The sequence below is a fragment of the Uloborus diversus genome, chromosome 2, assembly GCF_026930045.1.
Source record: "Uloborus diversus isolate 005 chromosome 2, Udiv.v.3.1, whole genome shotgun sequence".
In the NCBI taxonomy this organism is placed as follows: Eukaryota; Metazoa; Arthropoda; class Arachnida; order Araneae; family Uloboridae; genus Uloborus; species Uloborus diversus.
The window spans coordinates 198,131,086-198,149,244 of NC_072732.1; the positions used below are offsets into that span (position 1 = coordinate 198,131,086).

The 18,159-nt window shown below is 34.0% G+C and overlaps 2 protein-coding genes across 2 annotated transcripts in view; both read left to right on the forward strand.

The window, feature by feature from the left end:
- Positions 1-7,641, forward strand: part of LOC129216236 (anoctamin-8-like) — a 75,507-nt gene extending 67,866 nt beyond the window's left edge. Inside the window, exons 16-17 of the mRNA XM_054850435.1 lie at positions 3,788-3,868; positions 4,744-7,641. Of these exons, the coding sequence (XP_054706410.1) occupies positions 3,788-3,868; positions 4,744-4,920 (258 nt within the window). The 3' untranslated portion in view covers positions 4,921-7,641. The remainder of the gene's footprint in view (positions 1-3,787; positions 3,869-4,743) is intronic.
- Positions 7,506-18,159, forward strand: part of LOC129216753 (anoctamin-7-like) — a 58,077-nt gene continuing 47,423 nt past the window's right edge. The window contains exon 1 of the mRNA XM_054850970.1: positions 7,506-7,571. Within this exon, the coding sequence (XP_054706945.1) occupies positions 7,506-7,571 (66 nt within the window). The remainder of the gene's footprint in view (positions 7,572-18,159) is intronic.

Consider the following 18,159-nt stretch of genomic DNA (forward strand, 5'->3'; position numbering starts at 1 on the left):
ATAGTTAATACGCTAAATATGAAAAACTATGATTTGGGGTTAATTGTAACAAAATCTCGAGGTATGTTGTAACATGTTACAACTTGCCTCATGCTGCTGTAAATTATTTGTAATGTAATATACCTTTCGGTGTTTTGTCTTTAAATGTAGATATGTTTCAAGACAGTGACTTTGCGTCCTCTTTTGTCACTGATCGTCCAGATCCCACTGAACAATCAGAAAATTCTCTAAATGTGATTGAAAATTTATTTTTGAATCTTGAAAGTGTAAACGAACCAACTCCGAGTTGCTCTGGTCTAAACAAATTTTCCCCACCGAAAATTAGACCATTACCAAAGGCACCACCACGGAAAACAAATATAAATAACAGGCGTAAAAGAAAGTTCACTGCTTTGACAGACTCACATGAAAAAGAAGCTTTGAGAATGGAATATGAAAAAAAGATGAAAAGAAAGCAGAAAAAAGATGATAAAAAAAAAAGTAAAGGTAAAAGGCAAAAGTAAAAATCTGCAAACAATAAAGATGGAATAGAAAGAGTTAAGAAAAGGGTTTTAAATTCAGATTCGGAATCTGAATCTGAAGACTGGTATTGTCGAGTTTTCAGCGAAGGGAATCGTCATTCAAAAGGTGATTGGGTTGAATATATTGTATGTAAGATGTGGGCACATGTAAGGATGTGTCCGAGGAGATACTATTTCTTTTGTTTGTATTAACTGTAACTCAGATGAAGACTAAATTCATTGATAAAGAGACTTATGAACAGACTGAGTATTATAAGATGTAAGAACTAAGAAATAATTTAAATACTTAATATGGAGGTTTATAACTTAACTAATTGTGATTTCGAAGTGCCTAGTTTGTATATCAGTACCTATGGTAGAATTTTAACACAAAACAGGATTAATAGTTTAAAAACTAAAATATTTAAATTGTTGATTACCTAAAAAAAGTGTATTTCAGTTAATTATTAAAAAGTAGATGCATTTAGTAGAAGTATCTTATTATTTTCGTTAAATACTTAGTTATTTGTTGAAAACAAATAAAAATGTGAAAAGAATAAATGATTAATGGTGTAAAATTAATGTTTTTTATTGTTGTTATTATATGCCCCCAATAGATGTTACAAAAAACCCCAAGTACGGGGTAAGTTGTAACACTTCCCTTCTTTTAGAAACTTTTTTTTTTCTGAAAGATATACATATATATGTAATGTTTTTTCAATTAGACTTCATAGAAGAATAGTCAGAGTACCAATCAAAATTTATTTAGTGATAATTTAACCAATACATCTCAAGATATGACACCATTTAAAAAAATTGTTACAACAAGCCCCTCGCTCTCCTAAGAGAAAATGATTGAAACTAACAAAAGTTCTAACAACGTTTTGAAAATTTCTATCGAAGAATAGCAGTTCTAATGGTTAATAAAAATCACAAAACAAGAAAATTTCAACCAATAATGGAAAAACCTGAATCAAAAGATGAAACTAGAATGAATATGAAAACTAATAAATACACATTTTTTAATATTTATAATTTTTATTCATGTCGCAGTAAGCAAACTTTTTGAAACTTTATTTGCTTAGTCTCCATACTGATTTAGTGAGTCACCCTATTTCTCGAGCTCTGGTAGCGAAGTTAAATAACGTTACATTTGCCGATACCGTAATTTGCCGGCGATCGGGAGACTGAAAACAGTGCCTATTTAAATGTAACTTTTTTGGAGGGATCAATAGTTTTTTGATTTTTGCTATTTCTTTCTAAAATCTATTTCAAAATCAATGTTTTTTGAAAACTCGTGATCCTTGAAAGAAGATATTGTTAACTTTCTTTCTGTGTAAAGTTCACGTGCGCGATAGTTGTGGCTGAAAAGTAACCAAATTGTAAAAGAAAGAGAAACTCTGCCAAATACCTTTGTTCAATTCGAACAGAGTCGCCCATTCAGCCTGAAAACCGTAGTTGCGGGAATGTTGTTAATAGAACAGCAGCTTTTAATTTTTACTTTCTTCTATATCTAATATATAGAAGAAAGTATTGGATTCGTGCAAATTTTCGAATTTCGAATTTTGACGGATTCGAACGTTTTGAGGTGTGCTGAGTCCATTTCGACTATTTTTGGAAAATGTCTGTCTGTCTGTGTGTGTGTGTGTGTCACGTCTATGTGTGACCAGTTTTTTGTGGCCGCTCTACAGCAAAAACTACCGCATGAAATCGAACGAAATTTGGTATACATATGTGCCCCTATGTGAACTTGTGCCCATTGGTTTTTGGCGCGAATTCTTCCAAGGGGGGTGGATCAATGGGACGTTTTTTGAGTTACGCGTGCTTGCTATCCCTCAGGAAGTAACTGGCGGAATCAAACAAAATTTGGTCCATATATTGCCTTTAACAGGAACAGGTGCTGATTTAATTTTGGTGTCAATAACTCAAACGGGGGTTGAGCTATAGAACGTTTTTTTGTCGTCAATTGTGACTGCTGTATCTCAAGAAATAATGAACGGAATGAAAGAAAAATTTATCGGCAAGTAGCCCTTAGCGGCTATAAGAGCTGATTTTATTTTGGTGTCAACAGCTAAAAAGGGGGTAGCGCAATCGCCCATTCTTTTTTTCCATTGTGAGTGCCCTATCTCAAGAAGTAATGCTACGTTCTGGTTGAAATTTAGAATATATGTGAATCCATATGTAAACAGGCTTTGGTTCAATTTTGACGCCAATCGCTCCAAGAGGTGTTGATTTTTTTTGAGCAATCACGATTGCTTATTGCTTTCATTTGACTGTTTTTGATGTCCTATCATTTTTCCCACCGCCACCCTCCACAGCATCACCGTCGATCGGGTCCTCACGATGCTGCACCTCTAGCTTACACGCATACGTACACGCACCTACACACATATACATATAGACACACCTACACACATATACATATACACACACCTACACACATACACAAACACATACACACACACACTCACATACACACAACTACCCACACACTCATGCCTGCACACAGACACAAACACATATGCCTACACACACATACACAAAACTTCCCACACACTCATGCCTGCAGACAGACACAAACACACATGCCTACACACACACATACCCTCCACACACAAACACACACGCTTAAATATACACACACACTCGTGATTGCGAAAAACATAATTTGAATTCAAGATGACAAAATTCAAGTTATTATTATTATTTTTTTTTTTTTTGCGAATAAAAATAGCTTTATTAATGCAACAATAAGAAAGATAAATCGTTATAGATTGTCGTCTGCGTATTTCTCGTGATTTTAATTGTATGGAAATGATCGGAAATATTATCTCAATGATTTAAAATTTTTAACTGTTGCCATCTTATGTTTGTTAACAAATAAAATATTTGTAATTAATTCAAGCAAGACTTTTAAAATAACTTTCAATTTTCGCTCTTTGCTTTTGCAATAATTCAGACATTGGGATGGTCGGCAAGTTTTTGCATGTGTAATTTTGTTTTTGTTGGGAATATTGCTTCCTCGTCAAGCATGGGGAGGGGAGGGATCAGAAAAAAAGAAGAATATAGAAGAAAGTTTCGTGATGGCCACAACATACTAGTTACTTTTGCTATCACTTCTCATGGAGCAGGGTATAGTAATGTATCCCCAATTAGCTTGTATCTTAAGTTAACGAAACAAGAGATTAAAGTATCTCTTTAAAACAATTACGCAATATCATAACGTATAAAATGTGTTTGCGTTTATTTTTAAATTTCAGTTTTTAATGCTCACAACCCTTTTACAGCATTTCATTTTTGTCATGAAGTTCCTGCTAACTCTCATCATTCCTGATGTTCCTACATGGGTGCAAAATTCAATAAAAAAGGTAAGTAATCTCTTTATTCATCAGAAAAATGGGAGATGCATTCCAACATTGCTACAATATCCTGCCATCATTGTCATTGATGCTACATCCCTTGAAGATCCAAGATTTCTTTTTAGAACTTTGACTATTCCGCACACCTTAGTTGCGTTTTGTTTCCAGTTATTAATCCGCAGGTTGTGCAAGTCCTCTTCAAGGTGATATTTTCATCTAATTCTTGGTCTTCTTGGTCTAGATGGGAGGTTCCAAACCTGTGAGCTACCCCAGTTAACTGTCTAATAAAACAAACTCATCACGAATAGGCATATAGACACGAATAGTAGACCTACCGAATTGTTAAGTTATTGTTTTCGTTTTGCCATTATAATGATCAGATAAAACTTTCCTTTTGATTAAAAATTATGCTCGTATTAAAAAGATAGTGTGCGTATTAAAAATGTCGTGAGTTTGATTCCCACGGGTGCCCTGGGTGTTATCTCCATCTCTTTGTGACGTACATTTCTTTAAAACTTCTGAAATCTGTGCCATGTGTGATGTGTCTGTGGAGCACAGTGAAATTTCTGAAATATTTTATTATTATTATTTATTTTTTTAAGAGAAAAAGTAAACTGCGATTAAAGATATGAACAGATAAGAACAACGAAAAAAAAGGTTTTATGCATGACACAGTAGAGAAACATATCTGTGATGGAAATAACGGATTAAAAAAAGGAGTTTAAATCCAACATGTAAAATGTTTCGACTAAACTGTGTCTAGAGTGTATGCATGAGCATTCGTACCGAATAAAGTACAAGCGAGGAATATTCCATTCTAAGTTTTGTTTGTTCAATAGTTTTGTTTAATTTTTTCTAAAATAAGTTTTACACTTATTTTTCAGGAAAGGTACCTCGTTTCTTACCTAATGTCCAGGCTGAAATTCAACCCTCAATACGGCGAAGGAATGCAGCGGAGAAAAATGGTTATACCTGAAGAAACCGCAGAATGTGGTGACATTCCACTCGAAATAAGGAACTGCCACCCTAATGGGATACCCAAGTCTCGTTGGAGTTGCTAAGTGTTCAAAAATAGTTTCGTATAGCTAATTTCAAGTTGCAATTTTATATTTCGAACTGAATTTTCGGTGACTAAGAGAATTGAGAGAGAGAGAGAGATAAGGGCTGCTAATAGAAAATAGGTTTTGTCATACGGGAAGACGGCTAGTTTAGTTCTGAAGGAACTTTATTACTTTTATGATCATTGTTGCCATACATTGCATTTGGTTTTTTCATTATCGTTGTACAGGCTTCCATTTTGTCCACATTAACATTTTTGCGAATGCTGTTGCTATAATTTATGTTCGTATTTTAGTTGCATTGAAGACCTCAGATATTTGTAATATCTTTTTTATATTTTTTGTGTTATCACTCTCACCATGTATTACATTTTAAAATTTTATTTATACATATTTTGGTTGCATTATTTTATATTTTAGTTGCATTGAAGACCTCAGATATTTTCATTATCTTTTAAATATTTTCTGTATTATCACTCTCACCATGTATTGCATTTCAAAATTTTTGTTTATATTCTTGACGATCTCATATGCACTTTTTCATTGTATGTCTGTAGGTATTTGTGATTGTGTATGTTTGTATCTGCAAGAAAACCTTTCGTGTTTTATTTACCACGTTAGCCGTCACGTCTTTTAACGATTACTGACACAAAACTTTCCGTTCAGGCAGCGGGTTTCGTCGGTGACCGACGGTATAAAATACGAAGTGAAATTAAAAAATTACAATGCTAGTGACTACAGGGTTCTATCATTAATGTAATTAAACGTTGCTAATCAAAACTCTAATGCATTTTGTTGAAATAGTTTAAACGATGAAACGTTTAACCTTCAATGCCTTCGCAATGCGTAACTGGAATTTTTTCATAAATGCTTGTGGCAGCTAACATGTTAATTTAATAATTGCAATCGATCAAGAGGAAAAATCTCATTTTCTTTCTTTATTTTGCAAGTGTAAACCTTTTTGAGGACTGTTCAACCAAAAACATATTCTTATGCAAAGGTCCGAATTTTCAATAAAAATTGAACACATGCGTTTTGGAGGTAAAGAAATTCCTTCCTCATGACTTAAAATTGAAAAAATTGACGAAAATAGCTTTGATTGTCATCCCTCATTAAGAACTGAAGATTGAACTTCTTGTAAGGGGGAAAATACCTGTACCCATTTTCAATACAATTGCCAGGTTGCAAATCACAGTTTCCTGTGGATTACTATTTGAAGCTCGATTGATAATAAAATTCTCCTTGTTTTTCTTCATTAACACGATAGAAAAAAGTAAACAATTTAAACTTGAAATTAATTGTTTGCAATTTCACTTTTTGTACTCTTGTACCCTAGAATTAATGTTCTACTCTTTAATTGAACTATTTAAGTTCTACTATTTAAGTTCTGAAACTAGCAACGATAAAACATAAGTAAAAAATCCTACATGTATTTGAATCGATGAGTTCGAAAACCAGTCTCTTTTGGCAAAACCCAGGAGAGGACTCGTTTATGAATTTTTCGATTCATTTGTACTCGAGTACAGAAACATGGGGAGGTTAGCGAGTACTTATTCCGAAGACAAGAAAGTCATGTAAATAGTTACATATTATGTGTATTTACTTACTATATGTTGTTGTGTCCAGTTTATTATTCCGATGTCGCGATTGACCCTGTTCCTTACGTTACCACAAGTCAGAACTCAGATGGATGTTTTAAAAATAAAACTGCCAATTTTCCTGTTCTGAATAAGAATTTATGAACTGTTATGTATAAATTAAATTCATCTTATGTATCAAATACTTATGTATAAAATGGAATATTTATATATTGCCATAATGTTAATGCTTCAAATTGATTTTGAAATGCTGTTAGTTTCTAAAACTGAAAGATGATAAATTTTGTACAGATGTTACTCAGAAGTTATTTGTATAAAAGAGCTTATATCATTGGAAATTTCTAAACTTTGTTTGTTACAGTTAACAAATGTTTACATCCTTTATCATGCATGTGCTGCAAAATTTGCTACCGTTGACAAATGTCTATTAATTATACCCTGGATACACTATGCAAGATTTTCTGTATAATAAACAATGTAACAGAACAGCATCTCTTCTAATACTACAAGAGATACTGTTCTGTTACATCAAGTTCATTTTTTAAACATTTTATTGAAATTTTATGAACCAAAATAAAATTTTTTGTAACTTAGAAAAAAAGAATTTGCCTTAAAAATGTGAAGTCCCTCAAAATAAATATTTATGTAAAAGAATTTGCCTTAAAAATGTGATGTCCCTCAAAATAAAGATTTATGTCTTTCATTAGCAAATCCTGTCTCGTTCAATTCCTTAATTTTTCTGTGTTTCTAACAGTTATCAATTTTTCTCTGCGTATTCTTGAATCTCTCCTTTTCGTTTTCTTTTTTTACTTCCGATTTTTTTCTTTTCAGTTTTTCCCAATCTCAGATTTTCTTCTTACTAAAGTTTTTTTTAAACTTCCGATTTTCTTATTTTCATTTGTCCTCTTCTCCTGATTTCTTCTTTTTAAATGCAGCTTAAAAGTTTCCCTTTAACATGGAATGTTGATGGTATTATTCAAAACGAAAGTAATGAATGATTTGGAACAGGAGTTCCCAATCTGGGTGCCGCGGCACCCTGAGGAGCCACAACAAGAGGTGAGGGATTCCGCGCATGGTATCAATATATATATGTATATAAAGGAGGTAGACTTAGGTGCCGTGGGAAAATTCTAATTCTTCAAAGGGTGCGACGAATAGGAATACCTTGGGTACCCCTGCTTTAGAACAAATACTTTCCCAATCTGAGTGCCGCGGCACCCTGTGGTGCCACAGGAAGAGGTGAGGGATGCCACGCATGGTATCAATATACGTATGTGTAGTGGAGAAAGACAGGAGTGCGGTAGGAAAAATCTAATTCTTCAAAGGGGGCCGTGAATCGGAAAATCTTGGGTGCCTCTGCTTTAGAACAAATACTTTACTGTAGAAATATATGACATTAAATAAAAAAAATTTGTAAAAAAAAAATAGAACCGACTTCAAAATTGCTCTAAAAAGTGAAAAATAATTTTATTCTTTAAACACCATCGATAATACTTTTAAACATAATTTTTGAAGTTGGCGCAAAAACAAAAAGTAAAATCCATTGTAACCATGCTTCGTTCATATTGTTATCAAAAAATCATCCAAAGTTAGGAACGAAACATTTATATCGTTACTCAAATATGCTGTCATCAATGCGTAATGCATGTGGTAGTGAAGAAACTGGGCCTGATTTAATTTATAGTTGTAACTGAGTTATGGCTTTGAATGATTGTATCGATCGTTTCTGCGCCAACTTCAAAAATTATGTTTAAAAGTATTATCGATGATGTTTAAAGAATAAAATTATTTTTCACTTTTTAGAGCAATTTTGAAGTCGGTTCTATTTTTTTTTTTTTTTTATTTTTTTTATTTTATTCTTTTTAGTGTAAATGTATTTCAGAAAGATTAAGAAGTTACTATAACGAAACTTTACCTTATTTTTTTCATAAAAATGCTCCATACTAAAAAAATAAAAACACGCCTTAAACTTTAAGCGATTGACAATAAAAATTTATCTTTGTTCCTCGTTGGAATTCATTTGTGTGTTAATTTAATTATAACTATTTAAATATTACGTTTTTCCTAAATAATTGACATTTCACAGCATAGTTGCTTTTTGTGCATACCTGTATCTCCTTACTCAGCCCAAATCATCTGTTATTGGCATACTTGATAACGATAAAAATACTACTGTAGTTGAAGCAAACCTAACCTAGTAGCATTGTGAAGGATAAGCAGATCCTAATCACTGCATAAACCTCGCTTCCACGTTAAGTTTACCCCCACTATAGAGCAATGACACTGAAGAAACTTGATGCTTGCTTCAGGGGAGCCTCCATTCAAAATTATCACCACAATTACTATTAATATTATTGTTGTATGGCACCAAATTGTTGAACAATGGGTTTTATGTTTAATCATTTAATAGGGAAATTGCATGAAATTTACTGTTTTTTGACCATAACTTTTTTTTAGCGAGCAAATATGGTCAAACAAAGTAATGGGACCTAAGTTGAGCCATCCCCTATCCATTAAAAGAAGAATCATCAAAATCGGTCCACTAGGTGAGACGCTGTGAGTGGACAAACAAAAAAAAAAAACATACATACGGTATGAACTGATAACCGCCTCCTTTTTAAAGTCGGTTAAAAAACAGTGAGCATCTATGATTTAAAAACTTGTTATTTAATGTGCTTGAATGCTATGAAATAGCTTGTTGTAATTAATTAAACTCGTAATACTTTTATACGCAGGTAATTTATCAATGTTGTAGCATTTGTAAAACACTTCTGTTTTTGCATAAACTGAAAAATAAATAATTTTTTTTTAAAGAAAAAGTTGTATTTTTTAAGATATGTTAATTTTGTGATTAAAAATCAGCTTTATGTAATATACTTAATTTCATTGAATCACAAGGACAGCGAGAGCATCACCAAATACAGTATTCTTATGCCATTTCTTTTTTCTGCACATTTAAGGCACCTTTTAAACATATGGGTTGACTTTGCCCTGCTTCTTATTTTTTAGTTCATTATACTTCAAAAGAAACGGAAGAAAACTCAGTGTTGCGCTGTGCTCGCAAGGTTATAATATCGGTCTTCTGTTTGCAATTTCACGAAATGTGTTGACAACGCTGAACGTAGTTTATTATATCATTTAAACAATCTGAAGGAAGCTGATCTTTAATGCTGGTTTGAAATTAAGGGACAGGTGTAGTTGATACACTTTTTAGATTTAATTTTTGTTATTTTACGCATTACATAAAATTTCATGTAATACTATTACTCTTTACTAAAAAAAATAACTATTTCAAAACCTTTGTCGATACAATTTTTTCATGTAAAAATATTTTTTCTTGATGCTTTTTTCTTTTTTCAAAATGTATGAACTTGACCCAACGTAGGTCAAGTTGACATACAAAGGAATAAAACTGTTATGCTGACGTAGTAAGCAAAGAAATGATGTTTTTAAGAGTTGTTTTTAAAGAAGATTCTCATAAAATGGTTGAATTACAAATTCGAGTTAAATGATAAATATAAATCTGATTTACAGCAAATGAAATCAAAAGTATAAATATATACTACGAAATACACCCTTTTCAATTATTTGTAATATAATTTTCTTTCTTTCTTTCTTTCTTTTTTTTGTCATTTTTTAAGCATTTCTGGGAAAAGAAAAAATACTTAAAGATTTGAGATTTAAACTATTACACTTATCAACTTGGCTCAAGCGCAGTGTATCAACTTGATCCAAAGAACGCCTTACGTGAACTCAAAAGCTGTGTGAAAACAGCTACGAATATAACCAACTTCTCATAGGTAAAACCATGCCTTTTCGCAAGGAACACAGACATATTTTGCTTAATTACTCAAACACCCTATACGACAGATGAAAGCAAATCGAAAACTCTACTTTGGTGCACAAAAACGATTTCTTAAGAATAACTATCAAACCAAATGAGCTGATTTGTGCCTCACATGACTTCCTTTAACGCCAATTTAATAACAGTACCTAAGATTCAGCAAGGAAATACTTAAAATCTCCACCCCCCCCCCCCCCAGGTTTCTCGTAAACCGAAGTAAAAAAGCGTTTTACAGAGATTAATTTTACCAATATTGGCAATTTTAACGTAATTCATTCTCTAAGCATCGCCAATGGCGCCAAATTGAAAACAGATTCGACAAATAATTTTTTTCAACAAGTTGGCAAAAAGGTGTAAAAGACCCTTTTTGGAACATCCAACTGCAACCAAAAGGGGAGGTGAACAACTAGACCCCAATAGGAGTCTACATATCAAACTTCAACCTTCTAGGGCATATCGTTTTTGATTTATGCGAGATGTGTAGATCATACGCATTTTCAGACGCACATACAATGTGCACATTCATAGACACTACATACAGACGTCACGAGAAAACTCGTGATAATTAACTTGGAGATCGTCAAAATGGATGTTTTGGGCGCCCACACGTTCTTGGGTACACTATATGACCAAAAGTGTGGGGACACTTTCAAAAATTTACATTTTTATGGATTTTTCAAGAAATGAGAAACCAATTGCTTCGTAACTTTTGTCACATAAACGGTATGCTCCTGCTGTCATTTTCCAATAAAATTTATACCACCCTTATGTTTCAGGGATCAGTAACAAATTGAGGAAAGCGAACTGGTTTTTTGATCATCATTCATCGTAAATAGCCGAGAATAAGCTGTAAATTTCAGAAATTGGTTAACTTACTATGTATAATTGAGGCAGTGAGAAGCAAAGGGATGTAAGTGGCAAAATTAAAAATTTGGAGATAACTATTACATATAGTAGGTGAACCTCTCCTCTGTCTTGGGGCAAGAGATGGTACTAGTAGCCCTGGTAGGTGCTGCTGTGCAGCATGATTTAGAAAAAAAAATTCATTAAAGTCTACCTAGGATGTTATCTTTAAACGCGTTTTGCTCAAAAATTGAAAATGTCCACTTACATCCCTTTGCTCCTCACTGCCTCAATTATTTTACATACTTACGAAAAAGTATCACTGATTCACGAAGATAGCATTTATTTCAAAACTACGAACTTTATTTGAAGGTTTTTGGCTAATAACACGCAACGTTTTCCATCAAAAATTACCTAACTTTCAGAAAACTTGACAGCATACAAGAGAAGTAAAAAAACAAAATTGAAATTAAAATGTTGAAAATTTGATAAAATATGGACATTTAAAATAATTAATTTTTCACTGCGCATGCGCGAAAGATAGCAACTAAGAACTTATATAATCTTAAACCCAACTAGATTCCTCGATTCTTGATAAAATTCCAGTAGAATGTCTTAAAAATTCAGAAAGTTATCAGGGATCGAATGAGCCGAATTTCAATAATTCATGGATGGGCAACGCATCGTGAGGGGTCGTTCACAAACTTGCAGCATCTGCTTGCAATCGTTCAGTGTGATTTATGATAAAAACAGATAATTTGCGACTTATTGCGCGATAATTTAAGACTCTCAGATCTGGATGCGTACGCAATTGAGAATTATACCTTTTATCAACTTTACATTGTATCAACTAAACCTGTTCTCGCAAACTGCAAATATTTCACACGGAGTTTGCCTACATCAAGCCAAAGTTTGACCAAGATATTAAAAATTAAATATTGAGTTAGGTTTCCCGGGAACTGAACACTGCGTTATAGTGTGATTTCTACTACGTACAAATAAAACTTGAATATAAACAAAAGTAAAGTATTAGCGCGTGGAATAACATCTGTGAACAAAATGTAATACAGTTGTTCCTCATCTTAGTACGGGGGGAATAAATGATATGTTCTTAACATTTAATTTCAATTTTTAGCGTTGGATTAGGCACATTAAGACACTATTTGTTAAAATTACACCATTTTCTCTGAACGTAACAATAGGGGTCAAAGGATGGTAGTTTCCTTGGTACAGTAACCACTCGTTACATTGTGCCTAGTTATAACGTTCATTCGGAAAAATCGCGTCTTTCTTTCGTCTCCCGCAAAGCTATATATTTTTTGTGAAAAATGCATTTTTATATTTGTCACCACAGAGAAAAAATTGTCATATTTCTCAGAAGAATCAACGAACAAAACTGACATATTTTCCATACACTTTAGTCGCTGTATTTAAAACTGCAACTTTCGATTCGTATTTCACCCTAAAACAATCAAAATATATTCAATTTTAAGAGAAAAAATAGTCGATTTTTTTTTTGTTTTTAAGAAAACTGTCCTTACATGACAATAAACTATTCTCTTGTAGGTGCTCATGTCTATAATTAGTACGTCAATTGAATGGTTACTTTCTATGGCCTCGCATTTCAGGATACATCGTGTGTGTGTTTTTTTTTTTTTTTTTTTGTCTTCAGACAAGAGCGATATAACGAAGAGCTACTGTATACCAGAATATGAAATTTTATATTTTTACAATGCTTTTACATTTTTAAATTCATACGTACAGTCAAAAGTTGATAGAAAACCCGCTTTACACACCTCATATATAGATGTATAGAAACTCATTGCCAAATATCAAGCAAGGAAGACAATCTAAATTACAGAATAGTAGTGGCTTTACTATATTGCAAATGAGAGGGGTCCTCACGGCATTGGGGTACCGAAAACTACCTGTTTCTCTAACTCTAATTTTAAGAATGATAGACAAAGGGGGTCTCTAAAGAAAATCATTGCGATGAACCCCCAAAACTATAATTCCGCCCCTATCGGAAAAACGCAATTTAAAAAGGCTGCACATCTGCGCTGAACTTTATACTGTATATATGACCATTTAGTTATATTCGTTACACTGTAATTGCAGTGACCCTATGTTATACAGTTTGAGGATCTTAGAAGTTTTTGTTACAACAGAATTTTTGCTACAACAGTTTTTGATAAAACGGGATTTGATGGTATGTACTGTACATACATACATACATGAATATAGGCACACATATGCACGCATATATACGTATAAGCATATGCATATAACCCGTTTCATAAAGAAATGAGTCTTTTTTTTTTTTCTTTTCTAAGAGATTCAATTAATTTTCCTTATTTCATTACGTTTGCATGATGAGGTGTAGAGTAAACATTATCCATCACTGTAAAAGAAAGAAAGATGCAGCACGTGGGACGTCCTGCCTCCTGTAACCATGGTGATCTAGGAATCGATGACGACACAGTTCCGGGACTGCAGAGCTCCAATGTCTTTGCTGGACCATATTGTTGAATACTCGATGCTTATGAATTCTACTACATGAACATTTTATATTTCTTTGTCGTAAAATAACTGGAAAACATCCAAGAATGTGTAAAGTCCTAGGCTGCATGGTGTTAATGCCCCGAAAAAGTGAAAACTGATGTTTTAACCTTAATCGCGGAATATATTCTTGTGAAACAAAAAGACTTATGTAAGTACTTCAAAAAACATTTTGTATTTTTAAGACAAAAAGAGTCAGAAATGTTACTAGATATTTTTTTTTAATTATGAATGATTTTAATATAGTGCTTTTAGTTTCAAAATAATACAATACGTAATTATATTGAATGAGTACATTAAGTTCCTTTTGTGTTTGACTTTCTTACCAAAACAAATAAGAGAAACTGAACTCAAAAAAGTGTCTTTTTTAAATACTGAGTTTTTTTTTGTTAAAATATTGCTTTTTGTTTTTGAAACATTAACACCTGTTGCGCAGAAATGTTAAGAGATGAAACTCTGTTAAAAGTTTAGAATATACTAACGCCCCCTACGTTCTTAGTTACTCAATATATTAAAAATCTTCCTTAAATATTGTTTTTGTTGCCCCTTTTGCTAGTCTATAATCATATTTAGATTTTTAAAAAAACTCTAAAACTCTGAATGCATCCATAAAGCTATTTCAAAACAATTCATTTTATATACACTACATGCGCGAAATATTTTGTTACTGTTAATAAAAATGTTAAATTATGTTAAAGCTTCAAAAAATAATAAATAAATAACCAGACTAAGTAAGTAATTGTTTGGAATTACCCTTGAAAATACGGAAAACATCGAAGCTCTTATAAGTATTATAAGTTGAAATGAGTTCCAAGAGAAAATTTTAAAAAAATGAAATTTCGAAAAAAAAAAAAATTCTTAATTAATATTTTTCGCTTCAATGTTGTGATTTTATACTCAAGTGTATTAACACATTCGATATCCTGTACATGACAGAAATTTAAAGAGCTATTTGCAGCAAAGAGATAATTTCAGAAAATCAATTACAACGTTAGCTTAAACAGTTATTAACATCTCTTCAAAGTAGTTTATGTTATTTATAAAAATGTCAGAATTGTCTTTTGCGCTTTATGACGCGTAAAATATCTCCGAAAGGAAAGATAATACAAAAATCGATGCTCACGCGTCCCGCGGGATGCATAAATGTGGCTCCCGTGGCAGCACTTTTTGAACAATCAAGAAGAACGCTTTAGAATATGACTTTGACCTTAGCCTGGCGTGAGCGATTTCTTTTGTCATTTTCATTTGCTCCGATCAATCACGTGACCCATTTTACTGGGGTCTCTGAAAATAATTGCACAATCGTGATTTTTTATGCTAAAATTACATTAAAAACTAATTAATTTACCTTTATTTCTCTCTATAAAATCAGACTTTGAAACGTCAAAGTAGATGCAGCTGAGCTATTAGTATTCCATCGAGCGTATTTTGGGAAATTACAAGTGCTTCTAAAACCGTGTGCGGTTTTTTCCAAGTCCATATGACGTCGAAAAAGCAATAATTTAGTAAAAGAAAACTTGAAGCAACTTGAAATGATTTAAGTATTAAACGGAAATATGTTTTGCGAGAATTTTAAAGCAACGATGTAAAACTCATTTACATGCTGGAAGCACTGTTTCACAGATAGTTTTAATAATGAGTGCAATAAACTGCCCTAAGCGTATTGAAGAAGGGTTTAGCCACAGAGTTCTGGGAGTTCAACATTAACTTGAAGAGCAAAGCTGTGCAAGAAAGTTTGTGTCCAGACCCCGGTAATGACCACATGTGATTGAGGCAGACGTTGCAGAGGGTCCTTCCTCATATACATTATTTTGCCCATTAAGAAAGAAAGCATAACTACACAAATTAAATTATGAAAATATTATGCATAAGTCTGGGCCACAGCTTTTTTTTTTTTTTTTCAGCTGACTTATGGCTTCAAAAAATTATCCCTACGTCATCAATGCATCATAATATTTTTCAGATTTCTTATCATCTTCAACAAAGCAAAGTTATCAATAAAAATTTACAAATTTTGGTCCCTCTTCGGAATTGTGGAACTGCATTCGCAAGTGGTAATGCAGTATTCAAGTTCTATCTTCTACGGTTACCGCTCAATCTGATTCCAAGGAGTCTTAAAAGACTCGGTGGAATAGGACAGAGTGGTAACCTTAATATATAAATGCAACAGCACACACACAAAAACACATAACCCGGAATGCTTCTGTATAAAAGGAGAGTTTTCTATTGTTTTTTCACTTTTTCTTTTTTTTTCCAACCGTCGTTAATAATACAATGTAGCAACGACCTTTCTTTCATTAAACAATTACGTCATTCTAACCAAAAAACCAAAAGATAATGTAATATTGCGAAACAAATTAAATTAGTAGCAATTGAAAGAGCACAGCATAGCAAGACATGTTTGTGAAAGCATAAATAATTTGCCCTCTTGTCCCCGTTAGCAAAATATGAGGTCTTAAAGTGTGCCGAAATTTTAAGGACAGTCGCCAAATTGAGCTAGTTTTGGTGAGTAAGGGGAGATATCTTTCACACGCTTTACAGATGAATATCCTTTCAGAAGCAGATGGTGAAATCGTCGGCGAAAAATCGGTATTCCGCCAAGTGTTTTAATTTGGCGCTTTTCTTAAAATTTTGGCAGATTGTAAGACTTTATTTCTTGATAACGGGGGCAAGAGGACAAATAATTTTTTCATCAAAAACATGTTTCCTTATGCTCTTTCGATTGCTAACTATTTCAACTATTTTTTTTTTTCATTATTACGCTATTCGTGTAGATTCCTGGTAAGATTCATGAATAGGGGAAGCCGCTGTACCTATGGACGGTTGTATCTACGGACGTTGGTCGGGAAATTCCGGGTATTGTCGGGAGAGATTGAATAAGGGGTTCAACGTATGTGTCTCAGCCCTCTCCAGTACCCCAGAAGTTTTCAGCGCCATCAAACGAACATGTAAGATTTTATCACATTTTTTCAGTTTTAGTAGGATCTAAGTAAAAAAACACACACATGTACAATTTCTTTTTTTTTTCTTGGTACGTTGAGGATTGTATTATTCACTTTTGTTGTAAGCATCGTATTTCCCTATGTTTTGAAGGTGTTATTTCTGATTTTTAATGTCGTGAAACTGTGGTCTTGTCGATGTGACTGGCTTGCAAAACCAAAATGGCGTACCTTTGTACCCAAGGACACATAACCATGTGTACCCACGGACGGCAATTTTTAGTGTCCTTGGGTCACACCTGAGTTTTCTTACAATGTGAGGTATCTCAAAATGGTGCCTTGTCATCAACGTCCGAAATTACTTTCAACAATGATGATGAAGTAGGGCTTGAAGATATACACTGGTCTGCAAAAATTTAGGACGAAGTCGAAAAATTAGAATATATCAGCTGAACGAAGAGGCAGAGCGGACAGAAAGACCAATCAGGAGATTAAGTAAGGTGATGTACGGTAGCACATGCGCAGATATGCAGGCAGACGTAATGGGGGAGTGTCTGAGTAGTATAAAGCATGTTGTCGGTGTAAGATCAGTATTTCTGGCAAAGATATTGCACGCCGTATAGCAGTTAAAATCACACCGAGTTGCTGCCTCAGCGAGAAATGGCGAATAATCAATCTGTTAGACGACATCTGGATGCTTTTACCCGAGGTCGAATCATTGGGAAGTTGGAGGAAGGGCCGCAGTGTGACAAGTGTGGCTGCAGAGTTCGGAATTGCTCACAGCATCGTTTCACGACTTTGGAGACAATTTCAAACTACAGGAACAGCTATCCGGGGGTTCAGTAGGGGGTCGTCCACGAGGAACCACACCCGCAGATGACCGGCCTGTCTTACAGGCCAGAAGAAACAGGCGGCAGACAGCGGGAGAAATCGCTAGACACGACACAGGCGACTGGACGACCGATATCGCGTTTTACCGTGGCCAGAAGACTGCACGGTGGCTATCTGTTTGCACGACGCCCTATACGGTGTATACCTCTAACGCCTGCCCATCGGAGAAGGCGTTCTCTGTGGTGCCGGGAACACCGGCATTGGAGAGACAATGAATGGTTACGAGTACTCTTTACAGAGCAGATTCAGTCAGCGATTCTCATCGCATACTCATCCGGAGAGAGCGGGGAAGCCGCAATCATCCCTCGAACGTCATTGAAAGGGACAGGTATGGAGGTCGCGATGTTCTCGTTTGGGGAGGCATCATGCTTGGTAGTCGTACAGACCTTCACATCTTCGACGCAGGTTCAGTCAACGGGACCCGTTATTGTAACGAGATTCTTCTTCCATATGTGCGTCTTTTTAGAGGCACTATGGGTCCGCAGTTCCTTTTCATGGACGACAATGCACCATGTCATCGCACAGTAGCTGCCGAACAGCTCTTAAAGAGTGAGGATATTGAACGTAT